A 25,521-nucleotide genomic window follows, 5' to 3' on the forward strand; every position below is an offset into this window, starting at 1 on the left:
GAGGAATTAATTAACGCAGCTGTTTTGGCGGAGGCCCGTAATGATTCCGTTGCCCCGTCTGCCAAAAAGGCCACTGTCCTTTCCATAACAGGTAGGGATTCCAGCATCTTTTCATGAGCTGTGCCGGCTACTAGATGCGCTCTTAACCCCCGCATCCATTTCTCTAAGTTGCGGGTTAGGCATATGGCTGCGATTGCTGGCTTAAACCCAAAAGAAGCTGATTGCCATGCTCTTTTTAGTAATATTTCCGCCTTGCGGTCCATGGGATTTTTCAGGGTGCCTGCATCCTCAAAGGAAAGGTCTGCCGACCTAGAATGTTGAGACAAAGGTGCGTCAATCTTTGGGCACTTAGACCAGGGTTCCTGATCATCCTGAGAGAAAGGAAATCTTCTCTTGAATGATCTCAGGATAAACAATCTTTTTTCAGGCTGCTTCCACTGAGAAGATATCACCCCTTTGATGGACCTATGTACTGGAAATGTCCTGCTACTTGTGTCCTCTAACCCCCTATATATATCATCCTGAATTGAGGCCGTGGGAGTTGCATTTTGGATGTGTTCCGACTCGTACACTGCTTTCAGAAGCTCTGGGGTGTCTTCTACATTAAATAAATATCTAGGGGTCTTGGCCCTGGGAATGTCCTCTCCTGAATCCCTAGCCTCCCCCTCCTCTAATGATTCCTCTGACATATCCTCATAGGACTCATGTGGGGAATCGGGCTCTATCGGGCCTGTCAAAGGAGGTAAGGGTCGCACCGGCTGACTCTGGGGTATAAGTGTTTGGGATCCCTGAGGCTGTTCCTCCCCCCTGTCTCTGTTGTGGGCTTGTGCGGGAATGGCCTGGGATGCTGACTGCCCTGATTGTGGAGGTACTAGCGGCTGAAGCACTGCCTGCAGCTGAGGTTGTGTTGGAAAGGCTGCCCGAAAGGCCGCGAATGTACATGTTAACTCTTTTTTCATGGATTTCATCAAGTCTATCATCATTACATTGGTATCTGTGCTAGACTCCCCCTTATGTCTACATCTGTCGCATGAGGATCTATTGTAATTAGGTGGTAAGATGTCGCCACACTTTGTACATTTGTTGGATTTCTGTGACGCCTTTTGGCTCTTCTGTAAAACAGATAACCAGAGAGACCAAAAAACATAATGTCATTACTATTCTCCTGAGTCATTCACAAGCAGGGATAGAAGACAAAATTCTCTTTTAAAATACCTGAGCCTGTACTGGATCATGGTCTGAGGCCGGTATCTTGCTGCTGCTCGCGGTGGAGGCTTCAGCTGATTCCATCTCCACGCCGCACTGACAGCGTGTCGGCGTCCCTCATGCGCGCTCTCGGCTTATACCAGCCGCTTCCGGCATCCAGCACCGCCCCCCCCCCCGAGGTCAGGGAAGACCTTCCTGCCATCAGCCAAAGAAAAACGCCCGTATGGGCGGAGCTGAACGCGACCCTCCCCGATGATGTAGAGGGTCACGTGCCCGCACGAGCTGTAACGCCGATGGGGCGGCCTAGAGGAGGAACGCAACCAACCCACCGCAACGGGCGGCCGCGTCGATCGGAAGCCACACAGTTTTCCAACATAACACGCGGCTCCCATCCGCTCTGCCAACGCAAGCATGAGCTGCAACCTCCAGGGGACTCCAACGCGACTCCTTGTCGGTGCATACACACTACAGGTGCCCTCAGGCTCCCCTATAGCGCTTCCTGTCCACGGGTGAGTGGAAACAATAATGAACTGATGGAAGGAGGGGTGAACAGAGCTAAGTAAGCAGAGGGGTGGTCAGATTTAATTGATTGGTGCATTGTTTCCACAGGGGAGGGGCTCAATAGTAATCTCAGGTGAGCTGTCCTGGAGGATGAAGGGAGAAATAGGTATTTTGTCCAGCACTGTGAACAATTAAAAAATTAGGCAATTAGGATAGGTGAATATAAATAAACTAATCAATCTAAGGTTTAGTTGGGCTCTTGTCAAAGTATTGTGTTGCTAAGCAGGGTTTTGTTTTTTATAAAAAAACAAAAAACATTTATAAGACTTAGTGAACACAATGTTTTACATCACAGAATATTTGATACTAAAATTTCATAAGAATTAACAGTAGCATTCCACCCCCATTCCCCCCCCCCCCCCCCCCCCCCCACAAAAAAAAAATTCACCACACCTTTGCCTTTATCTTGTGTGCATTTGATTTTGTAAGTTGCTTCTCACTGGCCGCTGGGATCAGGATGTCACAGTCTGCCTCTAAAATGTTTCCATCATATGGCTGAGCTTTTGGAAATCCAACAATTGTCCCATGTTGCTGTAAAAGTAAAAATAAAAAAAATTTGAAGCAACTCAAACCTCTAGTAACAAAACATTTCAACACATTAACACCTTCAACAATTATGGCAAGAGCTAGCGCCCGTGTCTCATTGCCTTTTTAGTACAGAACTTTGTCTCCACCATCAGTGATTGCAGCAGCAATTTTTTCTGCTTGCTACGTTAAAATGTGCGTGCACATTTTTTGCAAGAAGATCTCTGTGCTATATAAATATTGTATTATTATTACTAGTCTACCTAAGCCAGTCTAAAAACGGGCTCTAGGTACTGAATTAACCGCGCCACTGCCACCAGCCAGTGCACACAATTGTGCCCGCCACCCGCACACGGCCGCCCTGCTCCGTGGCCTCACCGCCCGTCTCAACGGCTGTCTGTACTGCACACGCGCAGTACAAAAAAAACAAACAAAAAAAAAAACTTCGGCCGGACAGGGAAAGATGACGACGCAGGGACAGTTAGATTGCAGACTACTTGCCATGGTCCAGTTTATTATTAATAATCCTATATAATAAAACCTATCACTTAGGCCAGAAAACCACTAGGAGCGATTCTCTGAGCGTTTTGCGAATTGAAAACTCTAGCTATGTAATACTATGGGTGTGATCCCACTGGAGCGAATTTTATAAAAATCCCCCATTGCATTAGCAAGAGCTTTTTCAAATCACTAGTGATTAGAAATCGCTCCTAGTGGGTTTCTGGCCTTAGGCTTCAATCAATTAAGCATTACCCGATGCTTAAAGTACCTGAGATGGGGCCGCCGTAATAAAATATCCATATTCCTCCAGACCCCTTTAGCCTGATCCTCTTCTCTCTCTCAGTTCGCCCGCAAGTGGCCACGGAAAATCCATCAGTTGGGGCCAGTCGGCACAGGCACACTCCCGTCGGAGCGTTCTGCACCTGCGCAGGCGCATAACCCTCCAGGCAACGTTAACAGGAGCATGTGTCTGGGTCACATGCGCAGTTGGCTCCGGACCTGAGGACTTTTCAGGGCCAACAAAGAGGGAGGAGACGACTGTGGGAGCGATTAGGCCGGAGGAAACCCATGTATATGTTATTGCTAATACCCATCTCAGGTATAAAAAAAAAAAAAAAAAAAAGCTTAGCAAATGTCAAAGCACTAAGACTGTTACTGCTTAAAATTACCAACCAGTGATGTAAATTACTGACTTGTGCAGTAAATACGTGTCAGTAAATGTCAATTCACAAAGAGTAAAGCATGTAGTAAAACCAAGTGAGATGATCTGTAGTTACCTCCTAGGCTTCAGCTGACAGTAACCAACAATCAACATTCAATAATAAAAAAAAAAAAAAAAAAAAGTTACTGGCACAGGAGCCGATTGCCAAGTGGAACAAGTTCTCTCTCCCACAGGCAGCAGGAAACAGCCAGTACAGAAAGTGTGTGTGTGTGTGTGTGTGTGTGTGTGTGTGTGTGTGTGTGTGTGTGTGTGTGTGTGTGTGTGTGTGTGTGTGTGTGTGTGTGTGTGTGTGTGTGTGTGTGTGTGTGTGTGTGTGTGTGTGTGTGTGTGTGTGTGTGTGTGTGTGTGTGTGTGTGTGTGTGTGTGTGTGTGTGTGTGTGTGTGTGTGTGTGTGTGTGTGTGTGTGTGTGTGTCAAGTCTTAGTGAGCTGAAGTTGTTTTGGTAAAATTACAGGAAGTGTAAAAAAAAAAAAAAAAAAGGATTTGGTTGGAAAAAAATACATTATAATATATCTTTTTTGTAACACAGCCTATCCTACCTCCTAATATGAGAAAGAGTGTCCCTGTGTCAGTGCTTTTGCGCACGTCCTGCACTGACAGTCATTGGGACAGGACGCAGGACGGGCCAGGCAGGTATATGCAGATGCGCAGCGGGCTGGCTGCAGGGTGCGCACGATGTTGACAGACCTAGAGCCCATGTGTTTGTTAACAAGGCCTGGCTGTGTTTATCATCAAGTTGCAGTCAGGAAAAACCCCACTTCATTTCTGTCTATTGTGTGACACCTGCGAGGCAGAGAAAAATGTACTACGAGCAATATCCCAGCATCTGCACGAGAACAAGTACATGAGAGCATCGCCATCTTCAGGTATATTGTGGATACTACTGTATTAAAAAAATAAATAAATAAATAAATAAATAAATAAAATAAAAGCCAGTAGAAAAGCACAATACAATACTCAAGCTCCCCAAAAAAATATAAATAAATCTATATATCACATGCCTGGGACTTCCTCCAGCCCAATTCCTCTCTCGTCAACCTCAGTCTTCTCCTGGTTCTTATGCAATTGGCCCCAGACAGTCCTCCAGCCTGGAGCCAACTATGCATGTGTGCCAAGACTGCTCGCTCCCATCCCCTGGAGAGTTCTGCACCTGTGCAGTACTAATGCGCAGCCACAGACCTCTCCCAGGGACAGGAGGGCGCACAGCCAGACTGCGCCGACTGAGGACGAGGGAACGCTCAGGGCAGAAGAAGCCCGAGGTATGTACTTTTCTTCTTTTAATCCCCATCTTAGGTACACTTTAAAGGACAGCCGTAGTGAGGGGTTTATGGAGGCTGCCTTATTTTTAAACACCACCAGTTTCCTTGCAACCCTTCTGGTCTGTTTGGCTGCAGTAGTGTCTGAACACCAGAAATGAGCATGTAGCTAATCTTGTCAGACCTGACAATATTGTCAGAAACACCTGATCTGTCGCATGCTTGTTTACAGGCTATGGCTGAAAATAGAGACAGAGGATCATCAAGATAGCCAGGCAACTGATATTGCTTAAAAGGAAATCGATATGGCAGCCTCCATATATCTCTCACTTCAGTTGCTCTTTAAACACATTGCTTTTCATTTCCATCAATGTAGACATAAATATTCACTTCACTTAATCTTTTACACAATGCAAAAAGAAAGGAAAATAAAATTAAAAATACAAAAACACACTTTCATAACAGACATTCAAACCATATAGGAAAAAATGTTTTTAAAGTGTAGCTATGCAGAGGACATTCATATAATACTAGTTAGGAGTTGCATGGTCCTTGTTTTCTAATGTCTGCAGCTAATAACTATACTGCATACCTGCGCAGTACAGCAAATAAACCATCAAACCCACAGCCGAGCATTTTTTGTTTGCACATACAGCAGAGGGAAGACATACAAGCAGCTGTTCATATACAGCCCACCTCACACAGCAAGAATGTACAGAATAAATATTTATATACATACACATAAATTTACATACCTCCATGCAATGCATGTCATTCTGTACAAACTGTCACCACTGCACTACACATAGCTCTATGCTAACCAGTGTGTGCAGAGTACCTTTTACTAACCTCCATTGCTTCCCTTGTGCCCATATAAATCAATTTCTCAGGCAAATAGCCATGTGTGCTACCCTGCTCATCCAGATACTTGCTCCAAGCTGTTGTAAAATATACCTGGAACAAATGTTTACTCCTGACCACATTACAATCTCTGCAATCTGACGAAGGCGCCGTGCGCCGAAACGCGTCATGACGTCACACGCTTACTGACCCAGCCACGCCCACTCCCCAGCGAAACGGAGCGAAACGGAGCCCAGGACATCGGTATCCGCGCTGCTGGCCACAGCGCGTCATCCTCCACCGCTGAGGGAAGCGGCTGGCATTCCGCTGACATGCGATTTTAACTCCTATGTTTGTGAGTAGAACTTTTATGTGTCAATAAAATACCCTGAAAACGTTTAATGCACTATGGCGCGCTCTATTCTTTCTTAGTTGTTTTGCCAATCTCTGCAAAGAGATTGAGTGACTCCTGTCTTAAAGAGAATCTGTATTGTTTAAAATCGCACAAAAAGTAAACAAACCAGTGCGTTAGGGGACATCTCCTATTCCCCTCTGTCACAATTTCGCCGCTCCCTGCCGCATTAAAAGTAGTCAAAAACTGTTTTAAAAAGTTTGTTTATAAACAGCATGGCCACCAAAACAGGAAGTAGGTTGATGTACAGTATGTCCACACATAGAAAATACATCCATACACAAGCAGGCTGTATACAGCATTCCTTTTGAATCTCAAGAGATCACTTGTGTGTTTAGGGCTCTTTCACACTACAGGCAGCGGTAAAAGGCTAAAACGCTGCGTTTTGGCTGCAGGCGTTTTCAAGGCGTTTTAATGCCAATACATTAGTATCAATTGTAATGAGAAACGCCGCGGTCAGCCCTAAAAAAGCTCCTGGGAGCTTCAAAACACAACGCTCCAAAACGCAGTGTTAAGTGTGAAAGGTAAAATGAAAGTCTATGGACTTTCATTTTATCTAGGAAAACGCCAACTTCGGCCGTGTCGTTACAACGCCGAAAAAGCCCTCTGGTGTGAAAGGGCCCTTATCTTCTGTCCCCCTGCAGCTCTCATCCACTGAATACTAGTGACAGGCTGATGGTTTCTTCTTGCTGCAGACAGCTCTGCACTGTCTGTAATTCCTCAGTAAAGGTGCCCATACACTCGTCAGATTGGCAGCAGATAGATAAGAAATGCATCTGATGATCTATCTGATGCGTTTTTAGAACATTTTTTACCAGGATAGAATTCCAATAGATTTCAGTTTGAAATCTATTGAAATTCGATCTGATGGCATTTTTTTGCCATCAGATTTCCATTAAGGCCAATGCAAACTGATAAGCAATCTCATCAGATCGACCTAAATTTTCCACCCTGCAAGTTCGATGGAAAACCATCGAAATCGATCGAAATCGGCCATCGATCGGTCGATTGGCCAACCGATTTGCAATCGATCGGTAGGCCAGAAAATCGGCTGCGTGTATGGGCTGCTTAAGTGTCAGCCAGCTCCTTTCACAGCCTAACAGGGGAGGATTTTTATCCAGCTTTCTCTCACTGATAAGAAAGCAGAGAGGTTGCTGGCTTATGTAAATAACACACACACTGGAGTGTGCATAGAGGGGGCCTGGAGAGGGGTGTGCATAGCAGATCACACTGAAGAGTTGGCAGCCTTCCAGACACAGGGCGACAAGTCCGACAGGGGAAAGATACATTGATTTATTACAGAGACGGTGATAGAAAGTGCTGCAGTAAGCCAGAGCACATTAGAATAGGTTTAGGAACTTGTAGGATGGTAGGGGAAAAAAAAAAAAAAAAAAAGAAATTTTTGTTACAGTCCCCATTTTCTTACTGCAACCCAAGATCATAGATTTACAGCCAGAATAATAGCCAATCCCTGTCAAGGTCTTTAAAATAGGCAGTGCCAACCCAGTTTTAAATCTCATGACTGGGTAATCCAATAGGAGAAACTGGTATATTAGAGTTCACTAGGGCAATAGGGCGGGCTCCCACACCATTCCACAAGAAAGCCAACAACCACAATCTGAAATTTGTAAGACAGCTTTTACCATACCTTCCATAAACTAATGGTGAAAAATACATACCAGTTTATAATCTTCAAGCTCTTTTGGATCTATTCCATTGGGATTCCAAATTGTACCATCTATTTCACCAATGCCAATACACTTTGCACCAAAACGATGAAGGTAGCGCATAGAATGTAGACCTACATTACCGAATCCCTGAGAGGAGATTTAACAAAAAGCAAATATTTAAATACGTACAGAAACATGTACAGTGAATGCCTCGAGTCCTCATTCACATATTAATTCTTGCTTCAATACATACAATCATTACAACTACCAGCCCAAATAGTTTCATTCACACCCAGTGCGTTTTCCAGCAGCAGTAAAGGGAAAAAAAAATTGGGACCAGTCCCACATGAGAGAAAACGTTTGAAGCCTTTTCCCACATTTTTGTATTAAAAATGCATTAGTGGCAGAAAGCCAATAAATGCACACAGAAATTCTTAGTTTAGTTAAACCACTTCAGCCTTTAGTGTTTTTTCACCTTATGCATCCAAGAAATTTTCCCCTCCCATTCATTCCCCAATAACTATCACTAATTATCACAATGAAATCTATATCTTGTTTTTTCTGCCACCAATCAGGCTTTTTTTGGGTGGTACATTTTGCTAAGCGCCAGTTCACATTGAGCTTCACGACCCTCCTGCGCTGCGTTCCGCTCCGTCAAGCGGAAGGATCGTGCATGTCGGGAACGTCCGCTCCGGTGAGCGGAACGCAGGGAGCGCAGCGCAATGTGAACTTTCCCATCGGGAAAACATTGCTTCTGCTGCTGCGTTCCGCTCATCGGAGCGCAACGTGGGCTAATGTGAACCGAGCCTAAAATATTTTATTCTAAATGCATTTTCACGAGAATATTAAGAGAAAAGTGGAAAAAATTCATTTGTCATCAGTTTTTGGCCATTATAGCTTTAAAATAATACAGGCTACCATAATTAAAACCCACGTATTTTATTTGCCCATTTGCCCCCTTTATTACACCATTCAAATTATGTCCCTATCACAATGTATGGCGCCAACATTTTATTTGGAAATAAAGGTGCATTTTTTTCAGTTTTGCATCCATCACTATTTACAAGCTTATAATTTATATTTTTTTTTAGTATTATAACCTCTTGACATGCATATTAGAAAAGTTCAGACCCTTAGGTAACTTAGTTTTATTTTTTTATTGTAATTTTCTTTCTAATTAAAAATGTTATTTGAGTATTTTGTGTAGGAGGTAAACCGTTAATTTTAAATGTAAAATGTGTATATAAAAAAAAAAAAAAAAAAAAAATTGATGTTTTACCATTTGGCCACAGTCCATTTTTTTTATGGCTTCCTGTAAGCATGCTTACAGGAAATGGAGGGGATGAGTAGCATAACAATTGCGGCTTCTTCATAAAAGCCAGCGATCGTTTTAAGGGACTTGGATCAATGAATGGGAACTGCTTTCCCATTCACTGATCTCTGGGCTAACAGGCGGCCCGCGCAACCCGGTAGTTCTGGCCCTGTGAGCCCCGACGGCTCAGTTTTTTCCTGGCCGTAGCTCCTACGTCCAGCATGCATATTTGGACGTAGGAGCTACGTCCTGTGGCTACTCCTTATAGAAAAATGACACATGGAATGTCCTATCCAATACTGGATTGTAAACAAAAACAGCACCAGCTAAATCTAATGGTATTACCGGAGTGTACTCAAACTTCCATTAGGTGTGCATGGCATCAGTTGCATTTATTCCTCCCAATCTAACATGGTTTCAAAATCCAAGGATGTTGCATACTTTTTACATAATGGGAAAAAAAAACAAACAAAAAAAAACCTTTTAGATGGTCAGGTGTACTATCCATTTGGTCACCGCTTGCTCCCTGATTAATGAATTTGATACTACAATATAGATGAGCTGACCGGTAATCGGTAGAATGGAGGCACCCAATGTGTGTTCTATTTTATTGGTTTAAAATGGCGAGTGAGGGGGGGGGGGGGGGGGATGATTATCGCTTAACTCTCCAGAAGATATTGACACCAGTTCGACTGGAAAAATGTTTAAAATGTTTTATTCAAAAACACCACGTTTCATGGGTTGCTTCCTCAGGTCAATGCAAAATGCCTTGATAGCATAGGGGATTGAGTGTAGGTGCCTCTAAAACCTGAGGAAGCGGGCCATGATCCAAGAAACGTTGTCAGGTAGCTTTCTGAATAAGAACTTTTTTCCCAGTTGAACTGGTGTCTATATCTTCTGGAGAAGTAAGCGATTACCTCTATTATTTGTATTTATATTTTAAAACTCTAAAATAGAACACACATTGGGTGCCTCTATCCTACCCATTACAAAGCTGCTACCTCCAAAGGAGGTCTGACTGGTAGTTTATCATACCTTGGATGTAACCCTAGGGCCCTTTTCCATCAGCGCTGGCTGAATCGCAAAAACGCAAACCGCTAGCGATTTTACAATCGCTACGGTTTGCTTTTTAACATGGGAATCGCGGTAGGTCATTTCCACTACCGCGATTCGTTTTTGCCGGGAACGCGCGGCGGAGCGATAATTGCCGCGATTTTGCTATGCAGTGCATAGCATAGCAAAATCGCGGCCGCGAACGTCGGGGAATCGCGATTCAGCAATCGCTAGCGTTCAGCGTGAACGCTAGCGATTGCTAGTGGAAAAGGGCCCTTAAACTGTCAAACAATTTATAGCATCTTAAGCATATTTAAAATCGGCATTAACAAAAAAATTGCTTCATATTTTCAAAGGCCGTGCTTTTAAGATTCAGCAAACACTGTAGCAGCCTGAAAAATGTATACATTGAAAGCCCTTTTAACCACTTGAGGACCCAGCCTTTACCTCCCCTTAAGGACCAGCGCTGTTTTTTAGGATCTGTGCTGGGTGGGCTCTGCAGCCCCCAGCACAGATCAGGTTGCATACAGAGCGATCAGATCGCCCCCCTTTTTTACCCCCTATGGGGATGATGTGCAGGGGGGGGGGGGGGGGGGGTCTGATCGCTCCTGCCGGCTGGCATGTTGCCGGGGGGGGGGCACCTCAAAGCCCCCCTCCGCGGCGAGATTCCCTCCCTCCCTCTCCCCCCTGGTGATCTGGGTTGCACAGGACGCTATCCATCCTGTGCAGCCAGCGACAGGATGTCCTCTGTCACATGGCGGCGATCCCCGGTCCTGCGTTTACATTTAGTCTGCGAGCCGCGATCCTAATTAGGGAGGCACCTGGCGACGCAGATGTGCGTCGCTGGTCCTTCAGCTACCACTTTGCCGCCGCACGGTATGAGTGTGTGAGTGTGCGGTCGGCAAGTGGTTAAAGGGAACCCTAGGTGGGGGGGGGGGGGGGGGGGGGGTGATCTATATTTTTAAAAAATCATGTAGCTAGCCTAGCGCCTGTAACGTGGCGGGTAGCGGCAGCGATCGGTACAAACACGCAGCTAGCAAAGTGCTAGCTGCGTGTTTGAAAAAAATAAAATAAAAATCATGAAAATCGGCCAACCAGGGCCTGAGAAATCCAGCGCAGCGGTCATGGACGAGCTGAGCTTGTCCATACCGCTAAGCTGGTTAAAAAGATGCTATCTGATCTTGGGGGCTGGATGGATCAGGTAGCCGCTATCCCAGCAGCTCTCCGCTGCGCCTGTGGCCTGCATCCTCTTAGTTTTGGGGTCACAACGCTGGAAGAGCTGCTCTGTGTGTAAAACACACAGAGCAGCATGCAGGGAGGCAGGGGAGCAGCCAGGGAGGGACCGAGCTGCCAAATGGCAGCTGGGTAAGGCCTGCAAGAATGCCCCCAGTAGGCGTTTAAGCAGGTAATACCTCTCCTCCCTTGCCGGCAACTTCATGTCGCCAATTTCGGCAAGAGCGGCGTGGGGTGGACCTAGAGGCATGTCCGGCAGCAGGGAACATGCCTCTGTGTCCCATCTGCCCCACCGCCTTGGGTACACTTTGAAACTTATAGCCATCCGTTGAAGCAGAAAATTTTGAATGAGAATGTTTCCATTTTTTAATCACATCTACAGGGTGGGCCATTTATATGGATACACCTTGATCAAATGGGAATGGTTGGTGATATTAACTTACTGTTTGTGGCACATCAGTATATGTGAAGGGGAAAACTTTTCAAGATGGGTGGTGACCATGGCAGTCATTTTGAAGTCGGCCATTTTGAATCAAACTTTTTTCAATAGTAAGAGGGTCATGTGACACATCAAGCCTATTGGGAATTTCACACGAAAAACAATGGTGTGCTTGGTTTTAACGTAACTTTTATTCTTTCATGAGTTATTTACAAGTTTCTCTTTGTTTACAGCCATTGACATGTCGTCGAGGTTAACACGTGAGGAGCGGATAGAAATTGTGTTTATGTCTGGTGAACGCAGTAACCGGGTCATTGCAGCAGATTTCAATACAAGACACCCTATTAAACCACCCATCTCCCATGCTACAGTAAGCAAACTGCTTGCCAAGTTTCGTAAAACTGGTTCAGTGCTGGATTTGCCAAAATGTGGATGCATGAAATCTGTCACTAATGAAGAAACATCAGTGGCTGTCCTAGCTTCATTCAGCAAGAGCCCACAGCGTAGCACTCACCACATGTCACGGGAGAGTGGCATTAGTCGAACATCCCTTCGGCAGATATTAGCTACTCACAAATGGCACCATTACAAACTGCAGCATCTCAACGAGGATGACCCAGATCGGCGCACTGAATTTGCAGAATGGGCAAAACAAAAATTGGAACAGGACCCTCAGTTTACGCAAAAGATTTTGTTCAGTGATGAGGCAAACTTATGTAAATGGTGAACAAACTAAACCACCGCTATTGGTCTGACACTAACCCATATTGGATAGATCCCTCCAAGACTGTTGGAAAAGTTGCAATTCTTAATCAATGGAAACCTCAATGCCACTGTATATGCGAATTGCAACAGGATGATGTGTTTCACTCTTTAGCCCCCTGGAGCTGGCACGTTCCGAGTTTTTCCAGCAAGATGGTGCACCACCACATTATGGGTGTCAGGTCAGAGCAATCCTAGATGAACAGTTTCCTGGAAAGTGGATTGGTTGTCGTGGGCCAGTTAAATGGCCCCCAAGGTCTCCCGATCTGACCCCCTTAGACTTATCTTTGGGGTCATCTGAAGGCAAGTATCTATGCTGTGAAGATACAAGATGTGCAGCACCTGAAACTACAGATACTGGAAGCCTGTGCTAGCATTTCTCCTGCGGTGTTGCTATCAGTGTGTGAAGAGTGGGAGAAGAGGGTTGCATTGACAATCCAACACAATGGGCAGCACAATGAACACATTTTATAAGTGGTCAGAAACTTGTAAATAACTCATGAAAGAATAAAAAAAAAAAGTTACATTAAAACAAAGCACACCATTGTTTTTCTTGTGAAATTCCCAATAGGTTTGATGTGTCATATGACCCTCTTCCTATTAAAAAAAAAAAAGTTGGATTCAACATGGCCAACTTCAAAATGGCTGTCATGGTAACCACCCATCTTGAAAAGTTCCCCCCTCACATATACTAATGTGCCACAAACAGGAAGTTAATATCACCAACCATTCCCATTTTATTAAGTTGTATACATAGAAATTGCCCACCCTGTACATAGGGATGCATAAATATTTGATTCAATGTTCATTGTGTACACAGTATACCAACAGGTATTGAGGCAGTGTACCTAGGGAGGTGAGGGTACTCTTACATAGTTTGGGCTGGGGGGAGAAAAAAAAAAAAACCCTTACAATTGGCTTTAAAAAAAAAGGGAAAAATTCTGTCCCGGCTCCAGATGGCAGTGAGATAAATCCCTGGATCAACTCTTGCGGGAATTACCCAATTGTAGCTGTGGATGCCCTTCAATGCAAGGAAAGCATCCAAGCCCTCTTTAAATGCAGATACAGAGTTTGCCATAACTACTTCCTGAGGTAAGATGTTCAAGATTTTAACCACTCTCACTGTGAAGGTCCCATTTCTAAACAGATAGCAAAAAACATTTTCCTCCATCCGCAAATAATGTCCCCTGGTCTGTCGTACAACCCTAGGGACAAAACCTTGTTTGACAAACTTTTGTATTGCCCTCATGCATTTATACATATTAATCAGATCACCTGACAGTCGCTATGACTATCCGTCTTAGCGTTGTCCATTCTGCATAATTTTTTATCTGCAAAGATGGCTACATTACTCTGTATTCCATCTAGTAGATAATAAATTGAAAAGCATTGGACCAAGTACTGACCCCTACAGTACCCCACTGCTAACAGTTTACCACCACTCTGCCTTCTACCCCTTAACCAGTTCTCTATTCACATACACATATTTTCTCCTAGTCTCTGTAGCCTCAGCTTCTGCACCAGGACCAGGCTATTGTGGGGAACAGGGTCAAAAGCCTTTGTAAAGTACACTACATCTATAGCTTTCTCAAGATCTAAAGTTTCATTCACCACTTCATAAAAAGTGGAGCATGTTGGTGAGACAGGACCTGTCTTTAGTAAATTCATGCTGTCGAACTGAAATAAGATTATTCTGTGTTATATAATTTTGTACAGAATTAGGCATAATGAAAACAGGAAGCATCTTATGTAGAAGGGTATTCAATAATCTACCAAACCTGCCTTAGTGTATGTTTCCACTAGAAACTGGCAAATTAGCATGCCATGTTTTTCAGATGTGAAATTGCATATGTATCCCTATTGACAATGCAAAAACACACCAGAAAATAGAGTCTGCAGCATCCAGAAAATCGAGGCACTGCTGTACAGAATTTTCCTGGATCTTGCCTCTAATGGAAACTGGTCCATTAAAATGCATTGCTATGCAAGTTTGTGTGCAGCATACTATACAAAATTTGCATATAATGTTAAAGGGGCCCCAAGTACTGATTTATTTCACTTGAGAGGAAAAAAAACAGGACTGCAAAGGAGGAAGGGCAATAGTTAGATTCACAGGAAGTTATGATGTCTGAACTACATAAAGAATTTCAACAAATCTCAGTCTAAAGAATAAGGCTCTTGGTCTGTTTAACATTAAAACAAATATTAAAAAGGGGGGGGGGGGGGGAAGTCACCTGAATAACAAATGTTTTATCCCCAAAACCTGGAGTCATTCCCAGTTGACTCATGTAGGAGGCTTCATTTATAAAATTCTCAATGCCATGGAAGACACCCCGTCCAGTTGCAGAGATACGACCATGTATTCCCCCCTGGCTGATGGGCTTTCCTGTGACGCATGCATGTGCATTGATATCCTGTAATAAAATGAAGTATGTTTTACAAGATGAAAGAGCAGAGATCATCAAGAAACATAATGGGGGGGGGGGGGGGGGGGAACTTACTGTATGCCCAATTGTGTTAGCATAAGTGTCTGCTATCCATGACATCTCCCGCTCTCCTGTACTCATATCAGGTGCAGGGACATCAATTCCAGGCCCTGTGTAAAGGAACACAAAAACATTCAGAACAAGAAATAGGCCATAGTTTGCAAGATACTTATGATTAGACATCAGAACAACAGAAACGAGAAGAGTTAATTTACAAGACAGAAGGTGAACAGATGATGTCAGAGTATGCTTATGAAATTTGCGTACAAGGACACAATTGCAGATCTAGAAGTTTTTTTAAATAAATGCCTAAAAAAATAAAAAACGCGATCAAGTTATGATGGCATACTCTAATCCAAACTTAAGGTGTCAGCTACATCATGTACAGGTCTGCTGACTTTAACCACTTGAGGACCGTAGGCTTTACCCCCCTTAAGGACCAGAGCCCTTTTTCCCCATTCAGACCACTGCAGCTTTCACGGTTTATTGCTCGCTCATACAACCTACCACCTAAATGAATTTTGGCTCCTTTTCTTGTCACTAATAAAGCTTTCTTTTGGTGCTATTTGATTGCTGCTGCAATTTTTACTTTTTATTATATTCATCAAAAAAAGACATGAATTTTGTAAAAAAAAAAAAATGTTTTTTTTAACTTTCTGTGCTGACATTTTTCAAATAAAGTAAAATTTCTGTACACATGCAGCATGAAAAATGTGGACAAACGTGTTTTTAATAAAAAAAAAAAAAAAAAAAACCATTCAGCCTATATTGATTGGTTTGGGTACAAGTTATAGCGTTTACAAACTATGGTGCAAAAAATGAATTTTCCCATTTTGAAGCATCTATGACATTTCTGACCTTCTGTCATGTTTCATGAGGGGCTAGAATTCCAGGATAGTATAAATACCTCCCAAATGACCCCATTTTGGAAAGAAGAAAAAAAAAAGTATTCACTGAGAGGCATGGTGAGTTCATAGATTTTTTTTTGTCACAAGTTAGCGGAAATTAATTTGTATTTTTTTTTTTTCACAAAGTGTCATTTTCCGCTAACTTGTGACAAAAAATAAATTCTATGAACTCACCATACTCCTAACGGAATACCTTTGGGTGTCTTCTTTCTAGAATGGGGTCATTTGTGGGGTTCCTATACTGCCCTGGCATTTTAGGGGCCCTAAACCGTGAGGAGTAGTCTTGAAACCAAATGTCGCAAAATGACCTGTGAAATCCTAAAGGTACTCATTGGACTTTGGGCCCCTTAGCGCAGTTAGGGTGCAAAAAGTGCCACACATGTGGTACCGCCGTACTCAGGAGAAGTAGTATAATGTGTTTTGTGGTGTATTTTTTACACATACCCATGCTGGGTGGGAGAAATATCTCTGTAAATGACAATTGTTTTTTTTTTTTTTACACACGATTGTCCATTTACAGAGAGATTTCTCCCACTCAGCATGGGTATGTGTAAAAATACACCCCAAAACACATACTACTTCTCCTGAGTACGGCGATACCACATGTGACACTTTTGCAGCCTAGGTGCGCTAAGGGGCCCAACGTCCTATTCACAGGTCATTTTGAGGCATGCGTTTTCTAGACTACTCCTCACGGTTTAGGGCCCCTAAAATGCCAGGGCAGTATAGGAACCCCACAAGTGACCCCATTTTAGGAAGAAGACACCCCAAGGTATTCCGTTAGGTGTATGGCGAGTTCATAGAAAATTTTATTTTTTTGGTCACAAGTTAGTGAAAAGTGACTGTGAAAAAAAATTAAAATCAATTTCCGCTAATTTAACAAAAAATAAATTCTATGAACTAGTCATACACCTAACAGAATACCTTGGGGTGTCTTTTCTAAAATGGGGTCACTTGTGGGGTTCCTATACCGCCCTGGCATTTTACGGGCCCAAAACCGTGAGTAGTCTGGAAACGAAATGTCTCAAAATGACTGTTCAGGGGTATAAGCATCTGCAAATTTTGATGACAGGTGGGCTATGAGGGGGCGAATTTTGTGGAACCGGTCATAAGCAGGGTGGCCTTTTAGATGACAGGTTGTATTGGGCCTGATCTGATGGATAGGAGTGCTAGGGGGGGTGACAGGAGGTGATTGATGGGTGTCTCAGGGGTTGGTTAGAGGGGAAAATAGATGAAATCAATGCACTGGGGAGGTAATCGGAAGGGGGTCTGAGGGGGATCTGAGGGTTTGGCCGAGTGATCAGGAGCCCACACGGGGCAAATTAGGGCCTGATCTGATGGGTAGATGCACTAGGGGGTGACAGTGTGTCTCAAGGTGTGATTAGAGGGGGAAATAGATGCAAGCAATGCACCGGCGAGGTGATCAGGGCTGGGGTCTGAGGGAGTTCTGAGGGTGTGGGCGGGTGATTGAGTGCCCTAGGGGCAGATAGGGGTCTAATCTGATGGGTAGCAGTGACAAGGGGTGATTGATGGGTAATTAGTGGGTGTTTAGGGTAGAGAAGAGATGTAAACAATGCACTTGGGAGGTGATCGGACGTCGGATCTGCGGGCGATCTATTGGTGTGGGTGGGTGATCAGATTGCCCCAAGGGGCAGGTTAGGGGCTGATGGGTGGCAGTGACAGGGGGTGATTGACAGGTGATCAGTGGGTTATTACAGGGGGGATAGAGGCATACAGTACACAGGGGGGGGGGGTGATCAGGAGGGAGCAGGAGGCAGTTTAGGGCATTAAAAAAAAAAAATGAATAGCGTTTACAGATAGTGACGGAGTGATTGATGGGTGATTAGGGGGGGTGATTGGGTGCAAACAGTGTTCTGGGGGGTGGGCAGGGGGGGTCTGAAGGCTAGGGTGGGAGATCAGGGGGGCTGTGGGCGCAAAAAAAAAAAAATAAAAATGTGCGGTGTATACTTACTACTGCTTCCTCCTCGCTGGTGGTCTCTGGAACAATGAGACCACGAGACGAGGAGGAAGCGTGTATAAAGCACTTTGTTTACCTAGCAAAGTGCTTTATACACTTGATTTAACTATTGCAGATTTCCTCCGCCCCGCCGGCGCTGCTAATTGGCCAGGGACTGGAGTCTAATGCTGCATACACACTTGAGATAAAAGTCTCTGGAAAAGGCAAGATCACAGACCAATTATACCCCATTCCATGTAGTATGAGAGCCATACTCTACACAGTCTATTCTATGGAGCTGCACTCCCCATCAGATAAAATCTTTGCAAGATGCTGCACACAAAGATGCCCGTACACATTCAAAAGATCATTATCTGCAAAAGATCTCTTCCTGCAATAGATCCATTCCTTCAAAATGCATTCATAGTCTATGAGATCTGCAGATCATCATACACACCTTGTTTAGCAGGCAATCATCTGCATATCATCTGCAGATCAGATCCACCAGGATGGATTTTCAGATCTGCAGATGATTGCCAGATATGCAGATGAAGTCTGTTAAACAAGGTGTGTATGAGGATCTGCAGATCTCATAGACTATGCATGCATTTTGCAGGAATGGATCTATTGCAGATAATGATCTTTTGAATGTGTAAGGGCATCTTTGTGTGCAGCATCTTGCAAAGATTTTATCTGATGGGGAGTGCAGCTCCATAGAATAGACTGTGTAGAGTATGGCTCTCATACTACATGGAATGGGGTAAAATTGGTCTGTGATCTTGCCTTTTCCAGAGACTTTTATCTCAAGTGTGTATGCAGCATAAAGGCTAGTACACACTAGCAATTTTGATTGACCAATGATTGCTCAATTTTACCACCTCCATGTAGTATGAGGGCCAAACAGATTTTCAATTCTATGCAGATTATATAGGTAAATGGTCATACTACATGGAGGTGGTAAAATTGAGCAATCATTGGTCAATCAAAATTGCTAGTGTGTACTAGCCTTAAGTCCCCGGCCATCAATCCCCGTTGGAGGATCAAGTCACGGATGACGCGATCGCTCCACCCATGCCCGTACAAGGACCGCTGCCTCTGTGCATGCGGCGGTCCTTGCGGGATCCACTTTCCGGCCGCCCCTGTGCAGGGGGCGGTCGTTAAGTGGTTAAACTGAAGCCTATTTTAAGCATAAGGGCCTTTCCTTACAGAGTCTGACAATACTGCTGCATTGCAATGCAAGGACACTACTAAACCATAATGAGATAGATAGAGATATTATATATAGATAGATATCATACCGGGAGATACATACATCCATATATCCATTCATTCTATCTAAAAGAACTAACAAGTACCAGAATAGTGCAATAAAAGAGATGGTTGGAAGTGTTACATGAAGGAAGTGCAGTGGGTGGATGGTGGAAGAGGTAATAATACTCAGTCCAGATGGGTGGATGGGTTGGTAAGGTTTAGCGAAGAGATTTCTTAAAGGGAACCTAAAGTGAGAAGGACATGTATTTTTCCTTTTAAAATAAAACTGTTTGTCCACAACCCCTGATTAAGCATGCAGATCAGGTGCTCTGACTGAAGTCAGACTGGATTAGCTGCATGCTTGTTTCAGGTGTGCGATTCAGCCATTGTTGCAGCAAAGAGATCAGCAGGACTACCAGGCAACTGGTATGGTTTAAAAGGAAGCATCCATATCCTCAGTTTAGGTTCCCTTTAAGGGCTCCATAGATCAAGAGTATATTGAGCAGATTTCCAACTTTTTTTTTTAAAGAGAACACAGAGTAGGAACACCGAGTAGGGACACCAAGAACCAAATATAGTGTAGTATGTACTGGTAGTTGAAATGAAGTATGATCAAGTAATAAGCTATGCTCACAAAGAGTTACCTCAAAAGGCAACCCCTGTATAGGCAGGTGGGGAGATTAGACCTGATCCCATTCAGGATTAAGAAGTTGCTCTGCGCAGATGAGAGGGAAAAAAGGTGGCAACACCCCTCCACCAGGTGTGGACTTGATATAGCATAGTATGGATACAGAGGCGCCAAAAGGATTCAAGAATCTAAGTTTAGAACATGAGGAGGCAGTGGTGGACTTCTCTCCTCCAAGCAGACACAAAAATTGCCAATGTGTTTGTCAAATACAACAAGTTTCTTTACATACTCCGGGGACAATTCAACGCGTTTCGCAGGTTTGATCCCGCTTCATCAGGCAACAACGGAGCAATAGCATATGTGGTCAGTAGAAGAGACAGGCACCTCTGGCAGACTAACTGTTGTATATTTGGTTAGTTGGAAAGCTTTGTCTCTATGTAGAAAGTCTTACAGCCGTAACAATTAGTTATAATGAGAGGCTATAGGGAATTAAGGCTATAGGGAATTAAGGCTATAGGGAATTAAGGCTATAGGGAATTAACCTCCCTGAGGTTAACTGAAGGTTGGCTGCATGAAAGCCCACTAGAGGGCGCTCCTGAAGCGTAATTCTGATCGCCTCCGGCGATCAGAATTAACAAGGAAGGCCGCAATGAGCAGCCTCCCTTGTTTTGCTTACCTCGTCGCCATAGCGATGAGTGGAGTGACGTCATGGACGTCAGCCGACGTCCTAACGTCAGCCGCCTCCGATCCAGCCCTTAGCGCTGGCCGGAACTATTTGTTCCGGCTGCGCAGGGCTCGGGCGGCTGGGGGGGGACCCCCTTTCGCAGCTGCTCGCGGCGGATCGCCGCAGAGCTGCGGCAATCAGGCAGCACACGCGGCTGGCAAAGTGCCGGCTGCGTGTGCTGCTTTTTATTTGATAAAAATCGGCCCAGCAGGGCCTGAGCGGCGACCTCCGGCGGTAATGGACGTATATAGTCGTCCATACCGCTAAGGAGGTTAAGGATATAAGGGAATTAGGGCCTGCTCCACTACACGCAGATTCTGCATGCAGAAAACTGACTCCAATGAATACCTATGGGCCTGTTTCCACTGAACGCAATTTTTCTGGTACATAGGCATTCATTGGGGTCAGTTTTCTGCATGCAGAATCTGCGTGTAGTGGAAACAGGCCCTTGAGGATATAAGGGAATTGAGGATATAAGGGAATTGAGGATATAAGGGAATTGAGGATATAAGGGAATTGAGGATATAAGGGAATTGAGGATATAAGGGAATTGAGGATATAAGGGAATTGAGGATATAAGGGAATTGAGGATATAAGGGAATTGAGGATATAAGGGAATTGAGGATATAAGGGAATTGAGGATATAAGGGAATTGAGGATATAAGGGAATTGAGGATATAAGGGAATTGAGGATATAAGGGAATTGAGGGGAACCAGAGAGGAACGGGGGGGGGGGGGGGGTGAAACCAATGTTAGTTACCTGGTAACATCCTTTTTAGTAACCTCCAGGACAGGTCCACCATGAGAACGACAGGCTCCTCCCAGGAACAGGAAACGTCCAGATAGAGTACTCTATAAATCTTTGTCCAACCCCTTGATCCTCAGTCAATTCCAAGTACTGTTCCTAAAAACAAAGGGGTATTAATATTCATACTGCATATACATATACTTTTCTTGTACTTATATACTCATATAAATCCTTTACTCGGGTGGGTTACGGACCTGTCCTGGAGGTTACTAAAAAGGATGTTACCAGGTAACTAACATTGGTTTTTCCATTAACCTCCAGGACAGGTCCACCATGAGAAGATGAGCAAGAATCTTACCCAATTAGGGTGGGCCGACTGCCTGCAGGACTTTTCTCCCAAATGATTGCTGTCCTGCAGACATCAGGTTCACTCTATAGTGTCTAGAGAAGGTACTTAGACTTGACCACGTAGCTGCTCTGCAGATCTCTTCCGGCGTAGCACTCGCTCTGTAAGCCCATGAAGTGGCCGCTGCTCTAGCTGAATGAGCTCTAACTGTATATAATACCGTATCCCTTGTAATCTTATAGGATTCCTCTATACACCGTTTTATCCCTTTCTAAATAGCATCTAAGACATCTTCTGAAATCTAAACCCGGCTTGTATTATTTTCTTTAATCTTTTTATCTTTTCGCTTGTTAAGTACATTCTTTCTGTTTCTGAATTTATTATGACTCCTAGAAACTGAATCTTTGACGTTGGTTGTAGGACCAACTTGTCTCAGTTTACTATCCATCCGAGGGTCTGTAACTGATCTAGTACTTTTTCTTGTATTTCTCTCTGCCTTTTTTGGTATGACTCCGCCACTACAAGGAGATCGTCTGGATATGGAATTATGAGAATTCCCTCTGCATGTAAATACTTTATCACTTCCGCCATTACTTTTGAGAAGATCCTCGGTGCTGATGATATTCCGAAGGGCAGGACAGTAAACTAAAAATGTTGAATCGTCTTCTTTTCCCTTACCGCAAATCTCAGGAACTTCTGAGACAACGCTCTTATTGGAATGTGCCAATATGCGTCCCTCAAATCTATGTTTATTATCATGCAGTTTGTGGTTAACAAGTTTCTCACAGAGAATATTGATTCCATCCTGAATCTTTGATAAGACACAAAAGGTGTTTAAGCTTTTAAGATTAGAATTAACCTGAATTTTCTCGTCAGCTTTCTTACCAGAAAACCGTCGAATAAAATCACTGATAGCCAGTGATCTGACTGCCCGGAACCGGTCCGACGATGTTCTCGTCTAACATTGATTTTATGATGCTGGCTTTTTTCTCTGTCCTTTTGGAAGAGGAGTAGCAATAATTTTCTTGCTGGAAGGGACTGAAACTGAATTTTGTACCCCTAGTTTATAAGATTGAGGATGAAATCGTTTTTGCTTATTTTCGTCCACTGGGAATAGAATTCCGATAGACGACCCCCAAATCTTTCTCTGGCGTCAATTCTTTTCTTGACTATTTTGGTTTAGAAAAAGAAACTCTTTTTCGTTCCCTCTCTATTAATAGCCCCAGGTCTCCCCTTGCTACGTATGTTGTGGCTGCTGCTGGTTGAAAATTTGCCCCTGCTGCAGTCCAGGCCTTTTTAAGGGCAAACTCCACCTTCTTATCTTGTGGATCCTTCAGGTATCCCGGATCCTCAAAGGCTAATTCATTGTCTATATTAACCTGTGAGATGTTGTAGATCTTATGTATGGGAAAGTCAAAGATTCTTTTGGTTCCATTCCCTGATACAATCTATTGTGCATCGATAATTCTGATTTCTTAGATTCAATATTTAGAGTTTTATTAATAGCCCAGATAAGCTGCTCAGTCTCATCAGCTGGAATCTAAACCTGGAGATTTTCTGATTTCAGTCTGGCTGTCCATACTTTTAGAAGAAGAGTCTGACTCATCATTATCCTCCTCTTCACCCTCTGTATTTGGTATATCTACGGCCGGCCTGGTCGTACTAGTACCAGGGATTACTGCTTCTGTTGCTGGGATGATAGCAGAAGCAAATACTTCCCTTAATGACTTAATTGTCTCAGCCCCTCAATTTTTACGGCTGACATTAATTCTTCCTTTAAGTCCCCTGAATGTTCCTACATTAACTTTACTTAAACCGGTTTGACAAAACTGCTTATTATAAGTATGGGCCATTTTTGTATCACAGAGCGGGCACCACCTTCTTGGCCTTGCTGGGTCAGTAGACTCTGTGCCCTATAACAATACAAACAAAAAATATAGTGTCATTTTTCTTTCTAAACCTAAAGAAAGAACACCCTGGTGCGCATCTGTCAAAGAGTGATAAGTAACCCTGAGCCCAGATGGATAAGAACATGTATAGAAATATCATATACATATGATTTATTTGAGGCCATCTATATAATCCCCCTATATATATTAGACAGGGGATGATACCACATAAACTGCCAACAGGGTTATATACACATATTGCCTGTACACTGATCCTATGTTGGCCCCTATGTTGGCACGCTCTGAAAAAGCCCCAAGGGAGGGGTGAAATGCATTAGCGATGGCCGCTGCTGGTGTGCATCCTGGATGATCTGAATGTTTGGGCAGTTCCCACGTGGCAATTATCCTCTGCTTACTACATCTTATGGCAGCAGAGCACAGTATACAGATAAGTGGAAATAGACAGTAGTCTGCATACTTATATGAAGTGCTGAGGGAAATACCTATTGCATTTCAGCAACCTTCTATGTGAACTGTCTGGAAGGGGCATTACTGCTATCAGCTAACTGGATAAGGATTAGTGTGGCAAGGACTGATGATCACACATACAGTTTGCAATCATGCTGTTTGGTACGTGGTGCAGCTGCCCTTAAGTGATTTTTATCTACCAAGTCGTATGCTGCCTTTTATCATTATTATGACAAGTAAACCTACATATATATATACACACACACACACACACACACACACACACACACACACACACACACACACACACAACATATGACCCAGCAATATCACAACTGAATATCTGCAAAACATATATCTCCAGCTATATGCATAAGTTTATACAGACCTCAGATCAGACGCTAAGCCGGCTTTATATTATACTGCACAGTCAGATAATAAGTAACAGACCTCCGTACAGACGCGGCATAAGGCGTACGGCTCATACCATATAGGTCCCCAAGCCTCCGCCACTCTCACCTTTCCTGGCTCCTGCTTAGCGTCCCTCCCGCTCCGTTCGTGACACGAAATGCTGAACCATGCGGGCTTCCGGCGTCTCTTCCCCGCGCCACCGGAAGTGACGCCGCGTAAGGACGGAAGTACGTCACAAGGACGCCGCCATTGAGGGCAATCAGCCACCTTCCCTCCGGAGGCCTGCTAGACTTCCCACGTCACTTCCGGTGCGCCATTAGCCTCCGCTCTAGGGGAATCATGGACACCGCGCGTGTCCTCTGGATCCACCTGCAACTCGGGCAGCCAGGACAGCCACAGGAGAAGGTACACCTCGCTTCTCCTTACTAGACCCAAATACCTCTCTAGGTAGGTCCACCATTCGCCGCCAACCGGGTCCCAAACACACCTGGTCTGACGGACCGGCGAGCGACTAGAGCACTCCTTGTTCCTTGGAACAAGAAACGTCAACTGAGGATCAAGGGGTTGGACAAAGATTTATAGAGTACTCTATCTGGACGTTTCCTGTTCCTGGGAGGAGCCTGTCGTTCTCATGGTGGACCTGTCCTGGAGGTTAATGGAAAAAAAAGAAAAAGATTTTATACATACCTGGGGCTTCTTCCAGCCCCATAAGCCTGAATCGCTCCCACACCACCGTCCTCAGCTTCCTGGATCCGCCGGTACCGGGCCCGTCACTTCTGGCGGACGCGGCCAATTGTCCGCATCACAGGGGCTCCCTCCATACACGTACGCATGCGGCTGCGCAGTAAGCAGCCACATGCGTATCTGTATGGGGAGAGCACCCTGTGATGCGGAGAATTGGCCGCGTCCGCCGGCCGACTTGCGGCAATGACGGGACCCGGTGGCGGCGGATCCAGGCAGCGGAGGACGGCGGCGTGGGAGCGATCCGTGTGTATGGGGCTGGAGGAAGCCCCAGGTATGTATATTGCATCCTCTCTGGTTCCCTTTAAGGATATAAGGGAATTAAGGATATAAGGGAATTAAGGATATAAGGGAATTAAGGATATAAGGGAATTAAGGATATAAGGGAATTAAGGATATAAGGGAATTAAGGATATAAGGGAATTAAGGATATAAGGGAATTAAGGATATAAGGGAATTAAGGATATAAGGGAA

The 25,521-nt window shown here is 44.2% G+C and overlaps 1 protein-coding gene across 1 annotated transcript in view; it reads right to left on the reverse strand.

Moving 5' to 3' along the window:
- LOC137536512 (glutamate dehydrogenase, mitochondrial) overlaps positions 1-25,521 on the reverse strand; it is a 64,618-nt gene that overhangs the window by 13,853 nt on the left and 25,244 nt on the right. Inside the window, exons 5-8 of the mRNA XM_068258726.1 lie at positions 14,992-15,086; positions 14,725-14,904; positions 7,701-7,838; positions 2,161-2,298 (exon numbers count right to left, since the gene is read on the reverse strand). Of these exons, the coding sequence (XP_068114827.1) occupies positions 2,161-2,298; positions 7,701-7,838; positions 14,725-14,904; positions 14,992-15,086 (551 nt within the window). The remainder of the gene's footprint in view (positions 1-2,160; positions 2,299-7,700; positions 7,839-14,724; positions 14,905-14,991; positions 15,087-25,521) is intronic.

Source organism: Hyperolius riggenbachi, chromosome 10 (genome assembly GCF_040937935.1).
Source record: "Hyperolius riggenbachi isolate aHypRig1 chromosome 10, aHypRig1.pri, whole genome shotgun sequence".
Taxonomy (NCBI): Eukaryota; Metazoa; Chordata; class Amphibia; order Anura; family Hyperoliidae; genus Hyperolius; species Hyperolius riggenbachi.